Source organism: Rousettus aegyptiacus, unplaced genomic scaffold, assembly GCF_014176215.1.
Source record: "Rousettus aegyptiacus isolate mRouAeg1 unplaced genomic scaffold, mRouAeg1.p scaffold_m13_p_6, whole genome shotgun sequence".
Taxonomy (NCBI): Eukaryota; Metazoa; Chordata; class Mammalia; order Chiroptera; family Pteropodidae; genus Rousettus; species Rousettus aegyptiacus.
Genome location: NW_023416309.1, coordinates 112,996,045 through 113,014,798, shown reverse-complemented (window position 1 = coordinate 113,014,798; position 18,754 = coordinate 112,996,045). Strand labels below are relative to the sequence as shown.

The window sequence follows — 18,754 nt, the reverse complement described above, 5'->3', positions numbered from 1 at the left end:
GGGTGGGCCCTCGAGTGAGGAGGGGGCGCGGGAGACTCGCCCGGCCCTCCGAGGGTCACGCCCCACCCGCCCTCCGCTCCACGCAGGCCTCGCTGGTGCACACCACGGAAACCATCCGCATCCGCTACTTCATGGACCTGCTCATGGCGAAGTCGTGGCCGGTGATGCTGGTGGGGAACGCGGGCACCGGCAAGTCGGTGCTGATGGGGGACAAGCTGGAGAGCCTGAGCACCGACGACTACCTGGTGCAGGCCGTGCCCTTCAACTTCTACACGACCTCGGCCATGCTGCAGGGTGGGCCCGGGCGCGCCGCGGGCTGGGGGTGCGGGGCTGCAGGGCGGGGCCGAGGACCGGGGTGGGCCCTCGCAGTCCGGCCCGGCCACACGAGCCGCCACGTGGCTGCTCCCTCCACCCCCCACCACACACGAACCCCCAGGGACTTGCCAGCCGCCTCTCCATTTCCACGCCCACCCATGCAGTGCCGGGGCCAACCCCCTTCCTCCCTTCTCCCTCCTCCCCCCCTGCAGGGGTCCTCGAGAAGCCGCTGGAGAAGAAATCAGGGAGGAACTACGGGCCGCCAGGCACCAAGAAGCTGATCTACTTCATCGACGACATGAACATGCCCGAGGTGGACAAGTACGGGACGGTGGCCCCGCACACCCTCATCCGGCAGCACATGGACCACAAGCACTGGTGAGCCTGCGCGTGGGGGGCGGGGCTCAGCTGGAGGGGGCGGGGCTCAGCCGGCTCCCCGCCTGCGGTCTGGGAGCCTGCCCTGGATGGTGAGCCTGCGCGTGGGGGGCGGGGCTCAGCCGGAGGGGGCGGGGCGCGCCGGCTCCCCGCCTGCGTTCTGCGAGCCTGCCCTGGAGGGAGCGCATCCGGCGGCAGCAAATGCCATGCGCAGAGCCCCGGTGGCAGAAGGGAGTGTGGCCTGTGGAGGAGCCACAGGAGCTGGGGTGACTGGCGTGTGCGAGTGGAGAGGGTGTGGGGCGGCCGCAGCCGGACCCAGGGCCCGCGGCCGCCCCACAGAGCGCAGACTTCCTCCGGGAACAGGGAGCCGAGGGCGGCATGGTTAAGCCCGCGGTTTGCAAAGACGTTCAACATGCTTAAAACACGGCGAGGAGCCCAGGCCAAACCTGGGGGTCCCGAGGCCCGAAGGACCCGAGAACCCCCGTCAGAAACCAGTCGGTGGGTGCGCAGGGCCTGCCCCTTACCCCCGAGAACCGGAGGCGCGCCGCGGTTAAGTGGCCGCTCGACGTCACAGCCCTAACCAGCGGCGGAGCCGGAGCGCGAGGCCCGGGAGGTCAAGCCCGCGTTTGCCCGACTCCGTCGCCTGCCTTTTCCCCACTGCGCGGCGCCAACTCCCCGAGCTCACGGCCGTGGGAATCCGGCGAGGGCAGCCATGGCGGGCCGCAGGCCGCAATCAGGGCTCGGGGATTGGGGGAGGTGCCCAGGGGCCTGAGGCCGCTAAGTGGACAGCTGGAGTACAGACCCAGCCCGGCCCCGAGCTACTGAGCTACTGAGCCGCCGCCTGCTTCGGAATTTTTCTTGAGAGCGTGAAGTGAAATTGGCTGTTTCACGTATAATAGACATTTATTGAGTTGGCTTTTTATTCTTCCACGTTTGAGGCATTGCTGGGCCAGGGGTTGGGGCGGGGGGGTGGGTCGGGATGCCAACGCTGGTCTCCCCGTTGCAGGTATGACCGGCAGAAGCTGACGCTAAAGGAGGTCCACAACTGCCAGTATGTGGCCTGCATGAACCCCACCTCGGGGTCCTTCACCATCGACCCCAGACTTCAGGTAGGCTGTCATCAGACCCCCTTCTGCGGCTGCCGGGGGTTGGGGGCCATTTGGACCAATGAGAGCAAAAGCCTGGGTTTGGGACGTCGGTGCTGCAGGCCGACGCTCTGGAGAGCCCCTAATCTTTCGGAAGTGTCAGGAAGTTGCAGGGGACCCCACAGGGCTGCCAGATTCAGCAACCGAAAATACAGACGCCAGTCAAGGCTGGACGGCAGGTGGACAACAAATACATGTTCGGTGTCTGCACGTCCCACACGACACCTGGGGCGGGCAGGCTGTCCCGTGGTGTCCGCAGCCCTGCGCGGGCAGAGGCTCGCCCGCGGGTGAGCGAGACAGGCGGAGCCCTGGGCCACAGACCCAGGCCTGGGCTCAGAAACACCCTTTCGCCTCCCCCCGAATTTTCCTTGAGAGCATGAAGTACATTTGGCTGTTTCAGACACAGTCACGGTTTCATGGGACTGGGCCTCACATCAGGCGCGAGGACGCAGAGCGGCCGCCCTGGCCGTGCGCGCAGACGTGAGGGGCTGGGGACGGAGTCTGCACCCGGGACGGCGGCCCGGCCGCGGGCGGGTCCCCGGGGGGGCCTGACGGGGCTTCGCGGTCGCTGCCCACAGCGCCACTTCTGCGTGTTTGCCGTGAGCTTCCCGGGCCAGGAGGCCCTCACGACCATCTACAGCACCATCCTGTCCCAGCACCTGGCCTATCGCTCGGCCCCCATGGTGGTTCAGAAGATGAGCGGCCAGCTGGTGGCCTCGGCCCTGGGTAAGCCGGCCAGCCTTCTCCCGCCTCCCGTCAGCAAAACCTGCTGTTCCCTGGAGCCGACGGCTCCTTCCTCTTTTCCCCCGGTAAATATTTTATTTATGCTTTTCAATCGATACTTTTTAAATGATGCTGTGTTTCCACAGGAGATGTGAAATCGAATTGCCGCGGGGGGCGGGGGGAGCGGATGAGAAGTCGAGTGTGCAGGCGTGATTTACCCATCGCTGGGACAGCAGCGTGCTCACTCACACTGTCACCCGTTCACAGTCCATTTGCTCTTGAGACTGCACGTTAAGCCTTGCACTTCCTGAGGCCATTAAGGGCACGCAAGAATCGATGTGTCTCTCTCTTGTGACAGCCCTGCACCAGAAAGTCACAGCGACCTTTCTCCCCACGGCCATCAAGTTTCATTACATCTTCAACCTCAGGGACCTGTCCAATATTTTCCAGGTACTGCTCTCTTAGCTGTGTGTCATGCCACCTTGTGGCCCAGTCCCTGACCCATGAGCTCTCTCCTCTTCTGCTGCTCCCGGGGGAGAACACAAAGTGACCCGTGGGCTGATGACAGTGATGATGATGACGGAGATGATGGTGATGAGGGTGGTGATGATGGTGATGGTGGTGATGTTGGTGATGATGGTGATGATGATGGTGGTGATGATGGTGATGATGATGGTGATGGTGATGATGGTGATGGTGATGGTGATGGTGATGATGGTGATGGTGATGGTGATGATGGTGAGGATGGTGATGGTGGTGATGGTGGTGATGGTGGTGATGATGATGGTGGTGATGGTGATGATGGTGATGATGGTGATGATGGTGATGGCCATGATGGTGATGATGGTGATGGTGGTGATGGTGGTGATGGTGGTGATGGTGGTGATGGTGATGATGATGGTGATGGTGATGATGGTGATGATGATGGCGATGATGGTGATGATGGTGATGATGGTGGTGACGGTGATGGTGAGGATGATGGTGGTGATGATGGTGGTGATGATGATGGTGAGGATGGTAATGGTGATGATGATGGTGATGATGATGGTGGTGATGATGGTGATGGTGATGGTGGTGATGGTGGTGATGGTGGTTCTGATAGTGATATTTCCTCTTACTTACTGACTGTATAATCTGAGCCAGGCACTAGGCTTGGCCACTTACACCCTAGTTTTCTCCTCCAAACAGCACGTCATGCACCTAAGGGTGTCTAAGGCTCGGGGAGGTTAAGTCATACCTGCCTCCTCCCGCTTCAAGCGTCAGCTCGAATGTCATGCCCTCGAGAGGCCGCTCCTCCTGCCCACTGACTCGGTTTACCGCCCCTGGTCATGTCGTTCGCGACACGTCACAGTGATTAGTGTGTGCCTGCGTACATCTGCTAGAATGCGAACTCCGTGAAGGCAGGGTCTGCCTTGTCACCCCTGTGTTCCCAGAGCCCAGAAAAGTGCCTGGAAGACAGTAGACCCTCAGCAAGCACCTGCTGAACTTGCCCAGGCCACCTGGCCGGTAAACGGCTGGGCCGGGACTGGACATGTCGGCTGCAGAGCCCGAGAGGAGCCCACTGCTCGGCGGCCCTCGATGGTCTGGCTCTGTCCCCTGTCCACCCTCCACCCCACTAGAGGATGAAGCCCCTACCCTTGTCTTGTGAGGACAGTTTCCCCCGCATCTCTGCAGCCTCCAGCCGCTAGGGTCTGCGTGGGCTTGGCCAGCGGCGGCTTCCTCGGCCCCGAGCCGCCGCTGCGCGGCCCGCTCCCCGGGAAAGCGGCGGCTTTCTCGCCGCGCCCGCCACACAGCGCTCGCCCTGCCGTGCGTGACCGCCCCGCGCCGGGGGCAGGGGCTCTTGTTCTCCACAGCCGAGGTCCTGAGGACCCCGCTCGACCTCGCCCGCCTCTGGCTGCATGAGGCCGAGAGGGTGTACGGAGACAAGATGGTCGATGAGAAGGACCAGGAAACGTTACACAGGGTCACCATGGCGTCCACCAAGAAATTCTTCGACGTGAGTCAGGCCACCGGGTCCCTCTGCTGAGCCCGGGAACGGCCTAATCAGGCGGCGTCAGGGCCGCGAGCGACCCCGGTCCTCCCGGAGGAGCCCCCCACGGGGGGATGGGAAGGGCCACATGGAGTCCCACGTGGGCGTGGGTCTGAGTGAGAAGGAACTGACCCTTCAGTGGGTCCCGGTGTGCTGACCGCCCCCCCCCCACCTCCATCCACTCGGGGTGGAGAAAGGCCCTGCCCAATAAAAGAAAGGATAGAAAGTATAGCAATAGACACAGAATGCATATTAGGCCCAAGGAAAAGACCTCACGTTTATGTGACTTGAGCTAACGAGACAAGGAGAGAGAGTGAGACCCAGGCAGTGTTTTAAGGGATGATGGCCCGTGGACAAAGGTCGGCGCCCTCTGCCGTCTCACGCTTTATAAGTGGATTCGGATTTTTCGGACTCTGAGCTTATTCCTGGTGTGGTGGGGACTGGACCACCAGGGAGATTTGCCCAGGGCCGCGGGGCCCCTGACGGCAGCGGCTTGGGCCCCGGGGGACCTGGCCGGGCCCCAAGCACATGGCGAGGTGCCGGGGCCGCTGACGGAGACAGAGGCGTCTTGTCTCCCGGCGACAGGACCTTGGAGAGGAGCTCTTATTCGCCAAACCGAACATCTTCTGCCACTTCGCTCAAGGGATCGGCGAAGCCAAGTACCTCCCGGTCACCGACGTGGCTCAGCTGAACAAGCTGCTGGTGGACGTCCTGGACAGTTACAACGAGGTCAACGCGGTCATGAACTTGGTGAGCAGCGCTCGCCCGGACAGCGCGGGCGAGGGCCTGCACGCGGCCCCCCACCCCCCCCGTCACCCCGACACGGGGGCTCCGGACCGCACGGCCCGTGGTGGACACTGCCGGGGACTGTGGGGGGGGCGCGGGGGGCCGCCGGGGGCTGCCGGGGGGCTGCAGGGGGCTGTCGGGGGGGGCTGCAGGGGGCCGCCGGGGGCTGCAGGGGCCGCGGGGGGCCGCCGGGGGCTGTCAGGGACTGTGGGGGGACTGCTGGGGGCTGCGGGGGGGCCGCGTGGGGCTGCGGGGGGCTGCAGGGGGCTGCGCTGGGGGCTGCAGGGGGCAATACCGGGGGGCTGCCAGGGGCTGCAGGGGCCGCGGGGGGCTGCCGGGGGCTGCGGGGGGCCGCGGGGCGCGGAAGGCGAGTCCCCGGCGGGCGGAGGCTGACGTGCCCGGCCGCCGCAGGTGCTGTTTGAGGACGCGGTGGCGCACATCTGCAGGATCAACCGAATCCTGGAGGCCCCCCGCGGGAACGCCCTGCTGGTGGGCGTGGGCGGCAGCGGCAAGCAGAGCCTCTCGCGCCTGGCCGCCTACATCAGCTCTCTGGAGGTGTTCCAGATCACCCTCAAGAAGGGCTACGGGGTCCTCGACCTCAAGGTGAGATGCTGCCTTCGGGGGCCGGGGCGGGGGGGGGGTGGGGAAACGTCTCGCCAGCCCTGCTCCCAAAGCGAAGGCAGCCAGCGCAGACGCCCCACCTGCCACCGCCACCGGCGGGGTCTGCGTCTCGGAAAGGAAAGGCCGGGGGAACGTTGTGGCCAGCGCCCACGCCCAGGTGCCGAAAGCGGAAGGGAAGGGAGCCTGCGTCTCGGTTGCTTGGGAGGGAGGTTGGAGTCTGTGACGTCGCCGCAGACGGTGGCAGCAGAGGACTGGCCAGTCCCCCCCCCCCCACCCAGTCACCGGGCCGCCCCGCCCTGCTCCGGCTCCCGCTCTGCGGATTAAATAATTCAGAGCCATGACGAAGCGTCACCACCCGCTCAAGGTTCTGGGCGGCCGCGTCTGAGCCGGTGAAATAAACATGAGCGTAAACTGGTCTCCCGTCCCCGGGCGCAGGGCCGAGGGTCCCCACTGATTTCCCTTCCCGAAAAGTCGCGCTCTCGGCAGCCGCGCGGCTGTCACACGCTGCGTCCAGAACGGGGCAGCGCGGCGCCCGCGGTTGGAACACAAGTTCGCTTGCCCGGGTCGCACGGCCACGTCTCCCTCCGCCCTGCTGCCGGGGCTGCCGCTGTGGGCCAGGGCGACGCCAGAGCCGGGGGGACCCCCCCCCCCACCGCACGTGGCCGCGGCGGGAGGGAAGGGGCGGCCGTGGGCAGAGACCCTGAGGAGGGCGACGGGGCCGATGAGCTCGTTGCCAGCCCTGTGCTCCCGGCCCTGCCTCGCGGGCTCTGCCGGGGACGGCAGCCGAGCGGGCCTCCGGCTGCTGATTGTCCCTGTCCCCGGGCGATGCCACCTACGATGGGCATTTTTAAAGCCTTTTAAGCGACGACAGAGGCCCAGAGGTCTCAGAGGAAAATCAGATATCACCGATGAGCAAACCACCAAAACCGCGACCGTTCACAGCAACACTCGGATGACCCCGACGGACGTTTCGAGTGCGCGTCTCCACTCATACGTGGGAGTATTTTCCAGAAGGAGCGAGCGCCTCGCTGCTCTCCTGTCTGCGCTTCCAGACGCCACACAGGAGCCGCCGCGTCCGCTCTGAGCCCTCGGGGGGCCGGCGACGGCGCCGTGCACGTGGGGAGGGCCTCCCGTGCCCCGGCCCCCGGCCCAAGCCCGCGGTGCACGTATTCAGGGTTCGGGGCCCATCTTGGGGGTCTCTGTTTCAGGGCATCTGCTCCTTGTGTGTGTGTGTGGCGACCCCACGTAGCGCACAGTGTCCCGTCCCAACCACGCGTCCACGGCGCCGCGCAGCCGTCACCACCGCCGTCTCAGGAAGTCCCCAGACTGACGCTTTGTGCCCATTATATGTAACTGCCCCTCCCCCAGCCCCAGCACCCACCTTCCGCTTCCTGTCTCTACGAATTCGAGTGTCTAGGGGCGTCGCGTGAGTGGGATCGTACGGCATTTGTCCCTTTTGCGGCTGGCGTATCGTCCTCAGGCTCATCCGTGGGTCAGGGGGCTGTCCTTGGGTCCGGGGGCTGAAGGACCGTGCGGGCGGACCGCACCGCGCTGACCCACGCACCTGCCGGTGGGCGGCGCTGCCCTCCACAGACCCCGCACGCTTCTGCTGGGGACGCCGACCTCCCCGTGTACCCCGCGCGTGGTCACGGGGAGGCTCCTGACCGAGCACCCGCCAGGCGCAGACTCTCCGCATGTCCCCTCGGGCACAGGCCGACCTGAGCGCTCAGTACATCAAGTCGGCGGTGAAGAACGTCCCTTCGGTGTTCCTGATGACGGACTCGCAGGTGGCCGAGGAGCAGTTCCTGGTGCTGATCAACGACCTGCTGGCCTCGGGGGAGATCCCGGGGCTGTTCGCGGATGACGAGGTGGAGAACATCATCACATCCATGCGGCCGCAGGTGAAGTCCCTCGGCATTAACGACACGCGGGAGACCTGCTGGAAATTCTTCATCGAGAAAGTGCGCAGGCAGCTCAAGGTGCCGGTCCCCGTCCCCGCAGGGTTGCGGGGCCTCCTGGGGTGGGGCTGGGGGCCGGACGAGTTCCCTCCTGGGATGAGGAAATCCTCCCCCAGCATGGAGAGGATGCTGGGGCGGCCTGATGGGCGTGGGCTGTTCGAGGTGCTGGCGGCCAAAGAAAGGGTTTTACGCACACAAACATATACACACACATGCACACACACAGCAAGCTTAAATGCGTGAGTAGCTTCAGCGTTCCCTCTCAGTGGAAGTAGGCTGAACTAACAACCAGTTAGCGGCCAGGTGGCTGCTGCCCCTCGTGGGGGACAGTCCAACCCTACAGCTCGGGTAGCACCTGCTGGCTCTCAGTCCCTGCTCCACACGGCCTATGAAGTGAGTCTCTTTGTTGCCCCTGTCTGGTTACCCAGTCCAATCGGCTAAGTCGTTGTGGGGCGAGGGTCCCCCACAGGCGCTCCCTGCCCCTGGCCCCTTCCTAGGTGGCGCGGCCACCTCCCGTGAGCCAGCACCATGCCTGGGGAAGGAGGGACATTACCAGGAGAGGCCACGAGGCTGAGGCCGGCATGAGGAAGCGGTCCCCGGCCAGGCAGGAGGGAGGCCTGGGGCCGCGTCTGCAGCCCCTTCTGCGGCTGGGTCCCAGCAAGCCCCACCTGTCCGGGGATTAGCCACCGTCCTCGGGGGCTCGGAGGAGGCTCTGTGTCCCCGGGGACCAGACCTGCTCAAGGGACGTGGCCCTGCCCGTTCTTAGCCTCCTCCTCCGTCCACTTGGACTCCCATCCCCACTCGGTCCCCCTTTCCGGGGCCACTCCGGGAGGGTGGGGCCGACCCCTGCACCCACCTCAGCGCTAGCCCAGGCCTCCGACCCCGAAGCCAGCACGCGCTCCCCAGACTTTGGGACCCGAGACCACGCGGAGCGTTTCTGGCTGCGCGAGCGCCCTGCCCAGTGGTGCGGTGGGCCTTGGCGCGGTGGGCCTCGGCGCGGTCGGCCCCGGCACCGCCGGCCCCCTGAGCGGCCCCGCTGTGCCCTGCGTCCAGGTGATCCTGTGCTTCTCCCCCGTGGGCTCCGTCCTGCGCGTGCGGGCGAGGAAGTTCCCGGCCGTGGTCAACTGCACGGCCATCGACTGGTTCCATGAGTGGCCGGAAGACGCCCTGGTGTCCGTCAGCGCCCGCTTCCTGGAGGAGACCGAGGGGATCCAGGTGCGTCACGGGGCCCGGCCTCCTCCGTCGCCCTCCGTCGCCCTCTGTGCTGACGCTCACGGGGCCGGGATTGGGGTGAGGCGAGCAAGGTACTCGCCTTTGGTGCACAATGTACGGAACACCCAAAACCTCAGTAATCAAGGCCGGTGACGTCTTAACGCAACGTTTTCAAAACCAGTATCGATGCTAAAAAGTTCCCAGGGAACAAAACTGCAAACGGACACGAGCTGCTGTTTTTGGTTTCCCGGCCCCGCGAGGCCGGCTCAGGAAGGTGGACGCCCGTGTGCCACGGTCCCTGGCGGGGCTGACCGGAGGGCCCGTGTCACGGACGTGAGGGCCCACGGGCGTCCTTCTCCCCCTGGCCCCAGGCCCCGGCACGGCCCTGCCCACCTGGACCTGCCCCTTTTAGACGGCGGGACCCGGACCCCGGGGACGTGAGCTCCCTCTGGCTTCTACTGGGTGGCGGCCACGCTCCCCGCCTGTACTCCCCGCCGGCCCAGCCGAGGCGGGGGAAGGGCCGCACGCCGGGGTCAGTCGCGCTTCATCACCACGTTTCATTTATTTCTAACAGACATTATTTAGGAGGATAAAATAAACCTGAAGTTCACTCCCCCGCCCCCCAGTTTTTAAAGACAGGTAGAATTCCCTGCTTGTCATCTTTGGGGCGCTCGCTTTTGGGGTGGGCTGCAGTTACGACCAGCATTCCATCTGTGCCCCGAGTGAAATGTAGATGTGGGTCTTTGACCCCCAAGACAGGCTTCCTGGGAGCAGGAAATGCCGCCCCCGCCCCCAGCCCACCCCACCGGCACCAGCAGGTGCCTGGGAAGGTGCTGGACGAACACATTTCCAAATTAACCTGAATTAAGATTACTGTCGCTTGGACAATTCCTGGGCTAAGCTCCCAGTGCCTGCCTTCGGGCAGGTGGGGTGGCCCCGGTGGTGGCAGACGTGGCCCTGGCATGGGGGGGCGGGGCACAGGACCCAGCACAGAAAACGCACAGTAAGTGCCCGCTGAGCAGCCCGGGCCAGCTGGACACTGCCAGGCCCTGTGCTTGGCCGGGGACATGGGTGTGCGCGCGTGTGCGACGTGCAGAGGCGGGAACGGTGGTCAGCTCTGCTGTGTCCTGGCGCTGGACCGAGCCTTTGGTGGCACGGCACCGCCAGCATCCTCCTCTGCCCGTCCGGCCGCCCCGGTCGGGGCAGGGGCCGCGTCTCACCCAGGGCCGCCGGCCAGTGAGGGAAGCCCCACCCTGCGATTCCCGGTGGCCAGCGGCCTCCTCTTGCCCGGGCCCCTCCCAGAGGGAGGCCAGGGTCCCCCAGGAGGGGGGCTGTGCCGTCAGGGAGCAGGGAGTGAACAAGCCGGTCCTGCCTCTGCAGCCCGAAGTGAAGGCCTCCATCAGCCACTTCATGGCCTACGTGCACACAACGGTCAACGAGATGTCCAAGGTGTACCTGGCCACCGAGAGGCGCTACAACTACACCACGCCCAAAACTTTCCTGGAGCAGATCAAACTCTACCAGAACCTGCTGGCCAAGAAGAGGATGGAGCTGGTCGCCAAGATCGAGAGGCTGGAGAACGGCTTGATGAAGCTGCAGAGCACGGCCTCTCAGGTGGGGAGGGCGGGGCCCCGGAGGCAGGTTCCGGAACCTTCCCCAGCCCCGCCGCCCCCACACGCACCGCACGCACGCACGGGAGGAAGGAAGGCGAACAGCGTTCCCGCCCCGCAGAAGCTCAGGGAGCGTGCGCTTTCGCAATGCCAACGCCGTGCTGAGCGCGTGCGTCAGCCCCGGGCCTGGCGCCCGTCAAAGTGCGTCCACCCCGGAACGCCCTCGGCCGTGGTGCCCAGAAGGAAGGGCTTCGGCCACACTCAGTGTCAGGACGAGCTGAGTTTTAGGTTTTCTGCAGGTTTTTAAATGTCCTTGGCGTGTAGTCCCGGCTTCCTCCCCCTGACGGCCCCCTGTGGGCATCCGAGGGAGCCCCGTAAACAGCCGCCACCTCCCTGCCGGGTGTGACCGGTGGAGGGGTGCACAAACGGGGTGGCCGAACCCCAGCTGTAGTGGAAGCCCCACTGAGCCACAGGCAGCGCTGGACAGTGCGGGGCGGGCCGAGGCCACCCCTGGGGGGCAGGAGGGGGACGGAGCTCTGCGGAGCTAGGAGGAGGCTGCTTTCCACCCGGACGGCTCCGTCTGCTCAGAGGACCAGGGCCGGCCCACCCCGCAGGCCGCTGCTTTTCCCCACGGTCCCTTCCGGCCTGGCCCCGGGACTCATGCTCCCAGGTGCAGACGGTTCCAGCCGCGGGGCCCCCTGCTGGTGGCGGGAGCTGCGCAGACTGAGGCGAGCATGGCCCTCCCGCCGGCCGGGCCTGGGGCCTCGCACGTGCCCCCGAGGCTGCGCCTTGTCCCTGGGCCCAGGCGTTCTCTCGCGGCGGCCCAGCCTGCCGAGGACCCCTCGGCCAGGCGGGCCACCTGGACTGCCGACCCTGAGTAACAGGAAGGAGTCTAACACTTGAGGCTCTTGCACGGCGGGTGGCCGTTCCACGAACCCTTCGCTCGGAGAAGTTGAAAGATGCTTCGAAACGAGTCGCAGGGCCTGCTGCTCTGCGTGGCCGCCGGCCTGTCCCAGGGGAGGGCGGCCTGCGGGGGCCCGGCCCAAGCGTTCCCGTCTCCCGGCGCCTCCCCCCGCAGGTGGACGACTTGAAAGCCAAGCTGGCGATTCAGGAGGCCGAGCTGAAGCAGAAGAACGAGAACGCAGACAAGCTGATCCAGGTGGTGGGCGTGGAGACCGAGAAGGTCAGCAAGGAGAAGGCCGTCGCCGACGAGGAGGAGATCAAGGTGGAGGTCATCAACAAGGTGGGCAAACAAGGGGGCTTCCGGCTGGGCCCCCCCGAGTGGTCCAGGCAGAGGACGTGCATTCCCAAACCAGCAGGACTCCCGGGGGGCGGGGAGCATGTCTCCCGAGCGCGGGGCCCCCAGTGAGAAGAAGGCTGTCCCCTAGAGAAATGCTCCAGAGTGGGGTCCCCCGGCCAGAGGGACGGCACCCCCGGGAGCTGGCAGAGGGGCAGGTTCTCAGGCCCGGGCCCGCCGCGCTGAATCGGGTCTGCACGGCGACCAGGCCAGCACGTTAAGGCTGGGCAGGCAGCGTGGAGCCTGGCCCTCAGACTCGCCGCCCCCAGCGGGTCCGGGGTCACGGCCAGGGCAGCTCCCAGCGGGAGGTCCCTGTCACCCCACCCCGCATGCGTTTAAGCCATCGGTCGTGGCTGCATGCGTGTTTCAGTTGAGAGTGTCCCAGAAATCGTCTGCTATCTCTGGAGATGGAGGACAGTGTGGCGGGGGCCCCCCAAGGCCGACGGGGAGGGGCCGGAGCTGGAGTGCGCAGGGCGCTCGGGCCAGACGGGGTGGCCAGGAGCTCCGCCCCGCGTCTCGCGGGGACCTGTACAACCACGGTCCTCTCCAGCAGACGAGGAAACTGAGACTTGGTGTGGTCGGCCACGTGCCGAGGACTCGAAAATAACAAGCGACATCGTCAGGCTCCCAGCCAGAGCCTGTGCCCCGGGCACCCTTAACTCAGTGATCGGATGTCTGGGTGCCTGTCCCTCACCTGCCCCTGGGTGCTCCAGGGAAGGGGGCGTGGGTGCCGCCCAGAGCAGCCGGCCGGTCAGCGGCCCCCACGCCCCGCTCCCCGAGCCCCACGTCGTCCCTACAGCCCGGTGTGGAGCGGGATGATCCAGGAGCCCCTCTGCCCTGCCTGGGATGGGACTTGCGGGGGCCCTTCCAGGCTGTCCCCCCCCCCCGGGTGCCCAGCAAAGCCGCCAAGCCCACAGCCCCTTCGTCCCCGTTACCACGCAGAAGCTGCTCCTCTCCGAGAGACACCAGGCCGCTGCTGGTCTCTGCTTGGCACCCAAAGGCTCAGAGGAGTGAATGGATGCGTGCATGGGCGCGTGGACAGAGGCGCACGTGGACGAATGCATGTGCGCATGACTGCAGACGCTCACGCTTTCTCGGGGGGAGGCCGAGCTGCACGCTGAGACGCTCCAGGAGCCGGTCGGGCCTTGCGGCCAGGGCTGTCTGCGTGGCCCCAGGCCCCCTCCTGCAGGGAGGCTGGAGCCAGTAGAAAGAGCCGTTCCCATCCCCGAGTCCCCTGGGCTCCTCGTGACCTGAGGGTCGAGGGGGCGGGACGCGGGAGGCGGAGGGGAAGTGAGTGTGACAGGGAGTGAGGAGCCCCACGCCCCGCCCAGGCCTGCCGCCTGCACCCACCTTTCCCGGCCGGCTTCCTTCCAGAACGTCACTGAGAAGCAAAAGGCGTGTGAGACGGACCTGGCCAAGGCGGAGCCGGCCCTGCTGGCCGCGCAGGAGGCTCTCGACACGCTGAATAAGGTGGGGGAGCAGGAGACAGGGACGGGGACCGGCCCGCGTGGGGGGGACACCGCGGCCCCCGGTCCTGGTGGTGGCTCCGCTCAGGCCCCCCCCCCCCGGCCTGTCGTTGGCAGAACAACCTGACAGAGCTGAAGTCGTTCGGGTCCCCGCCGGACGCCGTGGTCAACGTCACGGCCGCCGTCATGATCCTGACCGCGCCCGGGGGCAAGATCCCCAAGGACAAGAGCTGGAAAGCCGCGAAAATCATGATGGGCAAGGTGGACACCTTCCTGGACTCCTTGAAGAAGTTCGACAAGGAGCACATCCCCGAGGCCTGCCTGAAGGCGTTCAAGTGAGTGGGGGCTCGGCCGCGCCACGGGGGGCCCCGCCGCGCCACGGGGGGCCCCGCCAAGCCCAGGCGCCGCGCGGTCCCAGAATCTTCCCCCGCCGCCCCTGGCCTGGCCGGGCGCTCCCAGGGGAAGCCTGTGCTCACGGTAGTGGGGCAGGGTCTCGGGCGAGGAGCATGGGGAACCTGCAGGGGGTGGGGGGCACGTCGGCTGTACCTGCAAACGCCCCGTCAGGGGGCACTCGACCCGGTGGCCGTGCGCCCTCCAGGTTGCGGGGCAGGGAAGGGCTGGGGGACTCCCACGTCTTACCCGTAAATTCCGACGCACTACGCTAGTGAGGCACCCCACTTGTAAGCCCTACAGACCCGCCGTCTGCGTCTCGTGTGGCTCCTGCCTGGACATCCGCTGGTGACCCTGCCTCAGGGTCCATCTGACCTTGACTGAGAGTCACCCCCCGTGAGCCCAGGGAGCCCGGGGGAGACCTCAGCATCTCGCAGCTCCCATCTGTTGAGGGAGAGAGCTGGCGACTGAAGCAAGTTTGATAAATAAAGGATAGTTTAAAGCACAAAAGACGAGGCACGAGAACCCATACGGGCCCCCGCCTCGTCAGGGCGTCCTGCGGGGCCCCCACCAGCGCCCCGTTCCCTCTCCAGGCCCTACCAAGGCAACCCGACCTTCGACCCCGAGTTCGTCCGCTCCAAGTCCGCGGCCGCCGCGGGCCTGTGCTCCTGGTGCATCAACATCGTCCGCTTCTACGAGGTCTACTGCGACGTGGCCCCCAAGAGGCAGGCCCTGGAGGAGGCCAACGCCGAGCTGGCGGAGGCGCAGGAGAAGCTGTCCCGGATCAAGAACAAGATCGCCGTGAGTGCGGGCGACGCGGGAGGGCACGTGGCTGCACGCGAGGACCCGGCCACGCCCACACCCCCGCGCTCGGCCGCTCCCGCCCCGGGCTGGACCTTCCCTCCTGCTCCTCCTCCCAGGAGCTCAATGCCAACCTGAGCAACCTAACGTCCGCGTTCGAAAAAGCCACAGCCGAGAAGATCAAGTGCCAGCAGGAGGCGGACGCCACCAACAGGGTGATCTCGCTGGCCAACAGGTAGCTCACCCCGCCGCCCGGCCTCCTGGACCCCGGACAGGGCCAGCCCGCAGAGGGCCTCCGGGGAGGAGGAGCGAGCCGGGGAGGCGGCGCCGTGCCCCCAGCCGTCACTAGCTGAGCCCAGAGGCACGAGGGGAAGGACAGCGACTGACCGCTGGCCCGCGTCCCCACCTCCTGGAGCAGTGGCGCTTGCCGGTGGCCCCTGCGTGCTCGGTGGCCGTCAGGGAACGTGACCTCTCGCAGCGCAGCATCCCAAGTAACCGCGACCCGCCCGGACGCTGCGTCCACGGCGGCTCATCCCGGGCCGAGATCCGTCGTAACCCGCGGTGCCGTGCCGTGCCGTTGGGCGCAGGCTTCCAGGGCCACCTCACGTGTGCACTGTCCTGTGAGCCACTCTGCCCCCTAACGCTGCCCGGTCGCTGCCCTAAAACACAAAGCAGCAGATGAAATCGGTTTCGGTAACACGGGAAGCTCGATGCTCCGTGCCGGGGCGACCGGGGAGACGCGCCGCGTGCTCGTTGCCGCTCGGAGCCCCAGAGAGCCCACGCGCATTGGCCACGCGTCCGGGCGCTCTCCGGCCGGGGGGCGTCAGAGGCAGGGGCGCCCCGGGCCCCTCCGGCCGGCGCGCGCGTGACCCCAGGACCCCGCGCCCCCGTTTCAGGCTGGTGGGGGGCTTGGCGTCGGAAAACGTCCGCTGGGCGGAGTCGGTGGAGAACTTCCGGAGCCAGGGTGTCACGCTGTGCGGGGACGTGCTGCTGATCTCCGCCTTCGTCTCCTACGTGGGCTACTTCACCAAGAAGTACCGCAACGAGCTGATGGACAGGTTCTGGGTCCCGTACATAAACAAGCTGAAGGTGAGCGGCCGCGCGCGCTCGGGAGGCCCGCGGAGGTCCCCCGGGGCAGGCTCCCGGGCCCAGGCTCCGGCCATGCAGGGTGGGCACTGCCGCCGGCCGGGGCGGCCGCCGCCAACGCCCTTTCCGGCTGGCCCCTGGCGGCGCCGTCAGGGCGGTGCGGACGGCCAGCCGTCCCGTCGCACGGGGCCTGGCTCGCCACCACCGGCCGCTTTCCCGTGGAGCAGTCGGCCGCGCCGTCCCTTCTGAGAGGGGACGTTCCCCCGGGCCAGGTCCCCATCCCCATCACGGAGGGCCTGGACCCCTTGAGCCTGCTGACCGACGACGCGGACGTGGCCACGTGGAACAACCAGGGGCTCCCCAGCGACCGCATGTCCACCGAGAACGCCACCATCCTATGCAACACGGAGCGCTGGCCGCTCATCGTGGACGCCCAGCTGCAAGGGATCAAGTGGATCAAGAACAAATACGGGAGCGAGCTGAAGGCCATCCGCCTGGGCCAGAAGAGGTGCTGGGGGGGGCCGCCCACGGGCAGGGGGCGGGGGGCGGGCCGTCCACTCAGCCGCCGGCCGTGCGAGGACACACTGTCCGCGGTTCGTCCCTGCTTGACGGTGGACGGATCTCTCCATATAAATACTGGCCCACGGGCGGGTTTTCTTTTTGATACCTGGCCTTGGGGACAGTGCCAAGAAGAGTAGAGAATGAGACTCGGGGCCGCCCCTGCACCCCCGCTGCCCGCAGAGGCTGCCAGCCCGGGTCGAGTCCAGCCTGGCCACCTGCCGGCCAGGAGGCTGCAGGCCGGTCACTTAGTCACTCCTCGTCCCTCAGGGGCTTATTCCTCATCACGCGTGGGCAACAGCGGCCGGAGCAAAGGCCGCCCTGCGTGCGCCCCGTGTGCGGGGAAGGTCGGCCGGGGCGCGGGCGTGAACACGGGCAGGACACGGATGTGAACACGGGGTACAGGCGTGAACACGGGGCCTCCGCAGCCACAGCGTCTCCATTTTCACTCCCACCCCCGTGACCCCAGAGGGGTCATTCAGGCAGAAGCCTCGGGCCCCCCTCGGGGTGCGGGACGGGTCTCGGAGGGGCACGAGCCTCTGGCCCTCGGTCGTCTCTGCCCCCGGCGGGCACTAGGCCATCGCTAGGCCCTCGGTCACTCGCTGTCTCTCACGCCATGCCCGCAGCTACCTGGACATCATCGAGCAGGCCATCTCAGAAGGGGACACCTTGCTCATCGAGAACATTGGCGAGACAGTGGACCCTGTGCTGGACCCCCTCCTGGGCAGGAACACGATCAAGAAGGGGAAGTGAGTGGCCACGCCCACCTCCGCGGTCTTAGGCACGGGAGCCCTCTCGGCGGCCGGGGCCACCCGCGCGGTCAGGGGCGTGCAGGGCTCGGCCTCTGCCTCCTGGCGGGCAGCAGGGGCTTCTCCGCAGCGCTGCCGGTGTGAGGGAACCCCAGGTCCCCGAGGGGAGGCGCAGCTGTGGGGCCACCTCCCCGCCGCGAGTGCCTGCGTCATTTTATCAGGATGACCTCCAGACGGCAGACCTCCATGGTCACGTTTTTATTTCCGTGCATTTTTCAAATTTCGAACCGATGCTACGTTTCTTTTTAATTCGGGTGTAATTCAAACAACGTAAAATTAGCTATTTTTAGTGATACTTCAGTGGCATTTGAGTGTTCGGGATGTTGGCAGCCACCGCCTCTGTCCAGTTCCAACAGGGACTGGACGGAAACCACGTGCCTTTGAGCGGTCACCTCCCTCCCGCCCCTGCCGACCACCGACCCACACTCGCCTCCATGGACGTGCTGGACACGTGTCATCGGGGGACTCAACGGCGCGTGCCTCCCTGTGACTCTGGCTCCTTTCCCTCCTGTGATGTCCTGGGGTCCCCTGTGGTGCAGCCGGGCCCGGCAGTCACCCCTGTCCGTGGCTGAGTGACAGTCCTTTACGCAGATAGATCGTGGTTTGGTGCGTTGAGCTTGTAGTTACTTTTCTAACATAAAATGTTAAGTCAACGTAAATGGTGTTAGGTCAGAGTAGATGTGAGCCACCTCGAAATGCAGGGGTGCGAGCAGAAGCCCAGCACAGAGGTAGCAAGTAAACCCACGGAGGTCTGCCCTCTGAGAAGGGCCCGGCCGGGACGGTGATGCCCAAGGGGTGAAGCGAGAGGCCCCAAAGTGTGCTTGACTGGAAAGAGGGGACAGCAGAGCAGGGGCCAGAGATGAGCCTCTCAGGGTCAGCGGACCCGGCGTCCCCTGGCCCTGGGAGGTTCCGGAACGTGCAGGACACACCGCAGTGACAAGCAGGACAAACCGGCCAGAGACAGAGCGCACACACCTTGTAGAAGGGCCGGTCCCAGGCCAGAGAGGGGCGCTGGACAAGGGACGTCGCAGTCCCTTCCCGGTGACCAGGGGAGGGTTCGAGGCGGCAGCTTGGTGGGGGACGGCCACCAGGCTTCTGAGGAGGGTGGCCTGCGTGCGTGTGGCTGCGCCTGTGGCTGGGGAGCCCCCCTAACCCCTCGCCCCACCAACGGCCAGGTACATTAAGATCGGCGACAAGGAGGTGGAGTACCACCCCAAATTCCGTCTGATCATGCACACCAAGTACTTCAACCCCCACTACAAGCCGGAGATGCAGGCCCAGTGCTCCCTGATCAACTTCCTGGTCACCAGGGACGGCCTCGAGGACCAGCTCTTGGCCGCCGTGGTGGCAAAGGAGCGCCCGGATCTCGAGCAGCTGAAGGTACCGAGCTCCGACGTCAGTCACGGGTGGCATGGGGCGGGCGGGGGCGGGGAGGGTCGCCGTGAGGTTCCCTGGCGCTCGGCTCCTCGCTCCGAACTGTACCGTGTGCGACAGAGGGAGCACTCCTGCCCCCCCCAGCCGCCCCCAAAATGTAATTGTAACTCAGAGGACAGCTTCGCGGCGAGACCAGGAG

At 66.3% G+C, this 18,754-nt stretch overlaps 1 protein-coding gene and 1 long non-coding RNA gene across 3 annotated transcripts in view; one reads left to right on the top strand and one right to left on the bottom strand.

The window, feature by feature from the left end:
- DNAH17 (dynein axonemal heavy chain 17) overlaps positions 1-18,754 on the top strand; it is an 83,313-nt gene that overhangs the window by 50,239 nt on the left and 14,320 nt on the right. The window contains exons 46-65 of the mRNA XM_016143234.2: positions 87-294; positions 528-693; positions 1,697-1,799; positions 2,414-2,561; positions 2,917-3,008; positions 4,393-4,554; positions 5,173-5,337; positions 5,785-5,976; positions 7,707-7,973; positions 9,006-9,167; positions 10,545-10,778; positions 11,853-12,017; positions 13,446-13,541; positions 13,655-13,872; positions 14,521-14,728; positions 14,848-14,963; positions 15,625-15,817; positions 16,087-16,322; positions 16,999-17,121; positions 18,357-18,561. Coding sequence (XP_015998720.2) covers positions 87-294; positions 528-693; positions 1,697-1,799; positions 2,414-2,561; positions 2,917-3,008; positions 4,393-4,554; positions 5,173-5,337; positions 5,785-5,976; positions 7,707-7,973; positions 9,006-9,167; positions 10,545-10,778; positions 11,853-12,017; positions 13,446-13,541; positions 13,655-13,872; positions 14,521-14,728; positions 14,848-14,963; positions 15,625-15,817; positions 16,087-16,322; positions 16,999-17,121; positions 18,357-18,561 — 3,459 coding nt within the window. The remainder of the gene's footprint in view (positions 1-86; positions 295-527; positions 694-1,696; positions 1,800-2,413; positions 2,562-2,916; positions 3,009-4,392; positions 4,555-5,172; positions 5,338-5,784; positions 5,977-7,706; positions 7,974-9,005; positions 9,168-10,544; positions 10,779-11,852; positions 12,018-13,445; positions 13,542-13,654; positions 13,873-14,520; positions 14,729-14,847; positions 14,964-15,624; positions 15,818-16,086; positions 16,323-16,998; positions 17,122-18,356; positions 18,562-18,754) is intronic.
- On the bottom strand, positions 12,012-15,489 carry LOC118603820. Of its 2 annotated transcripts, XR_004951308.1 has the most exons (5): positions 15,135-15,489; positions 13,661-14,701; positions 13,422-13,452; positions 13,007-13,321; positions 12,012-12,667 (listed from the first exon to the last, which is right to left on the bottom strand). It is a non-coding gene; the product is annotated as an uncharacterized LOC118603820 (long non-coding RNA). The 2 variants fall into 2 exon arrangements; XR_004951307.1 differs by having other exon boundaries at positions 12,012-13,321; positions 13,422-14,701.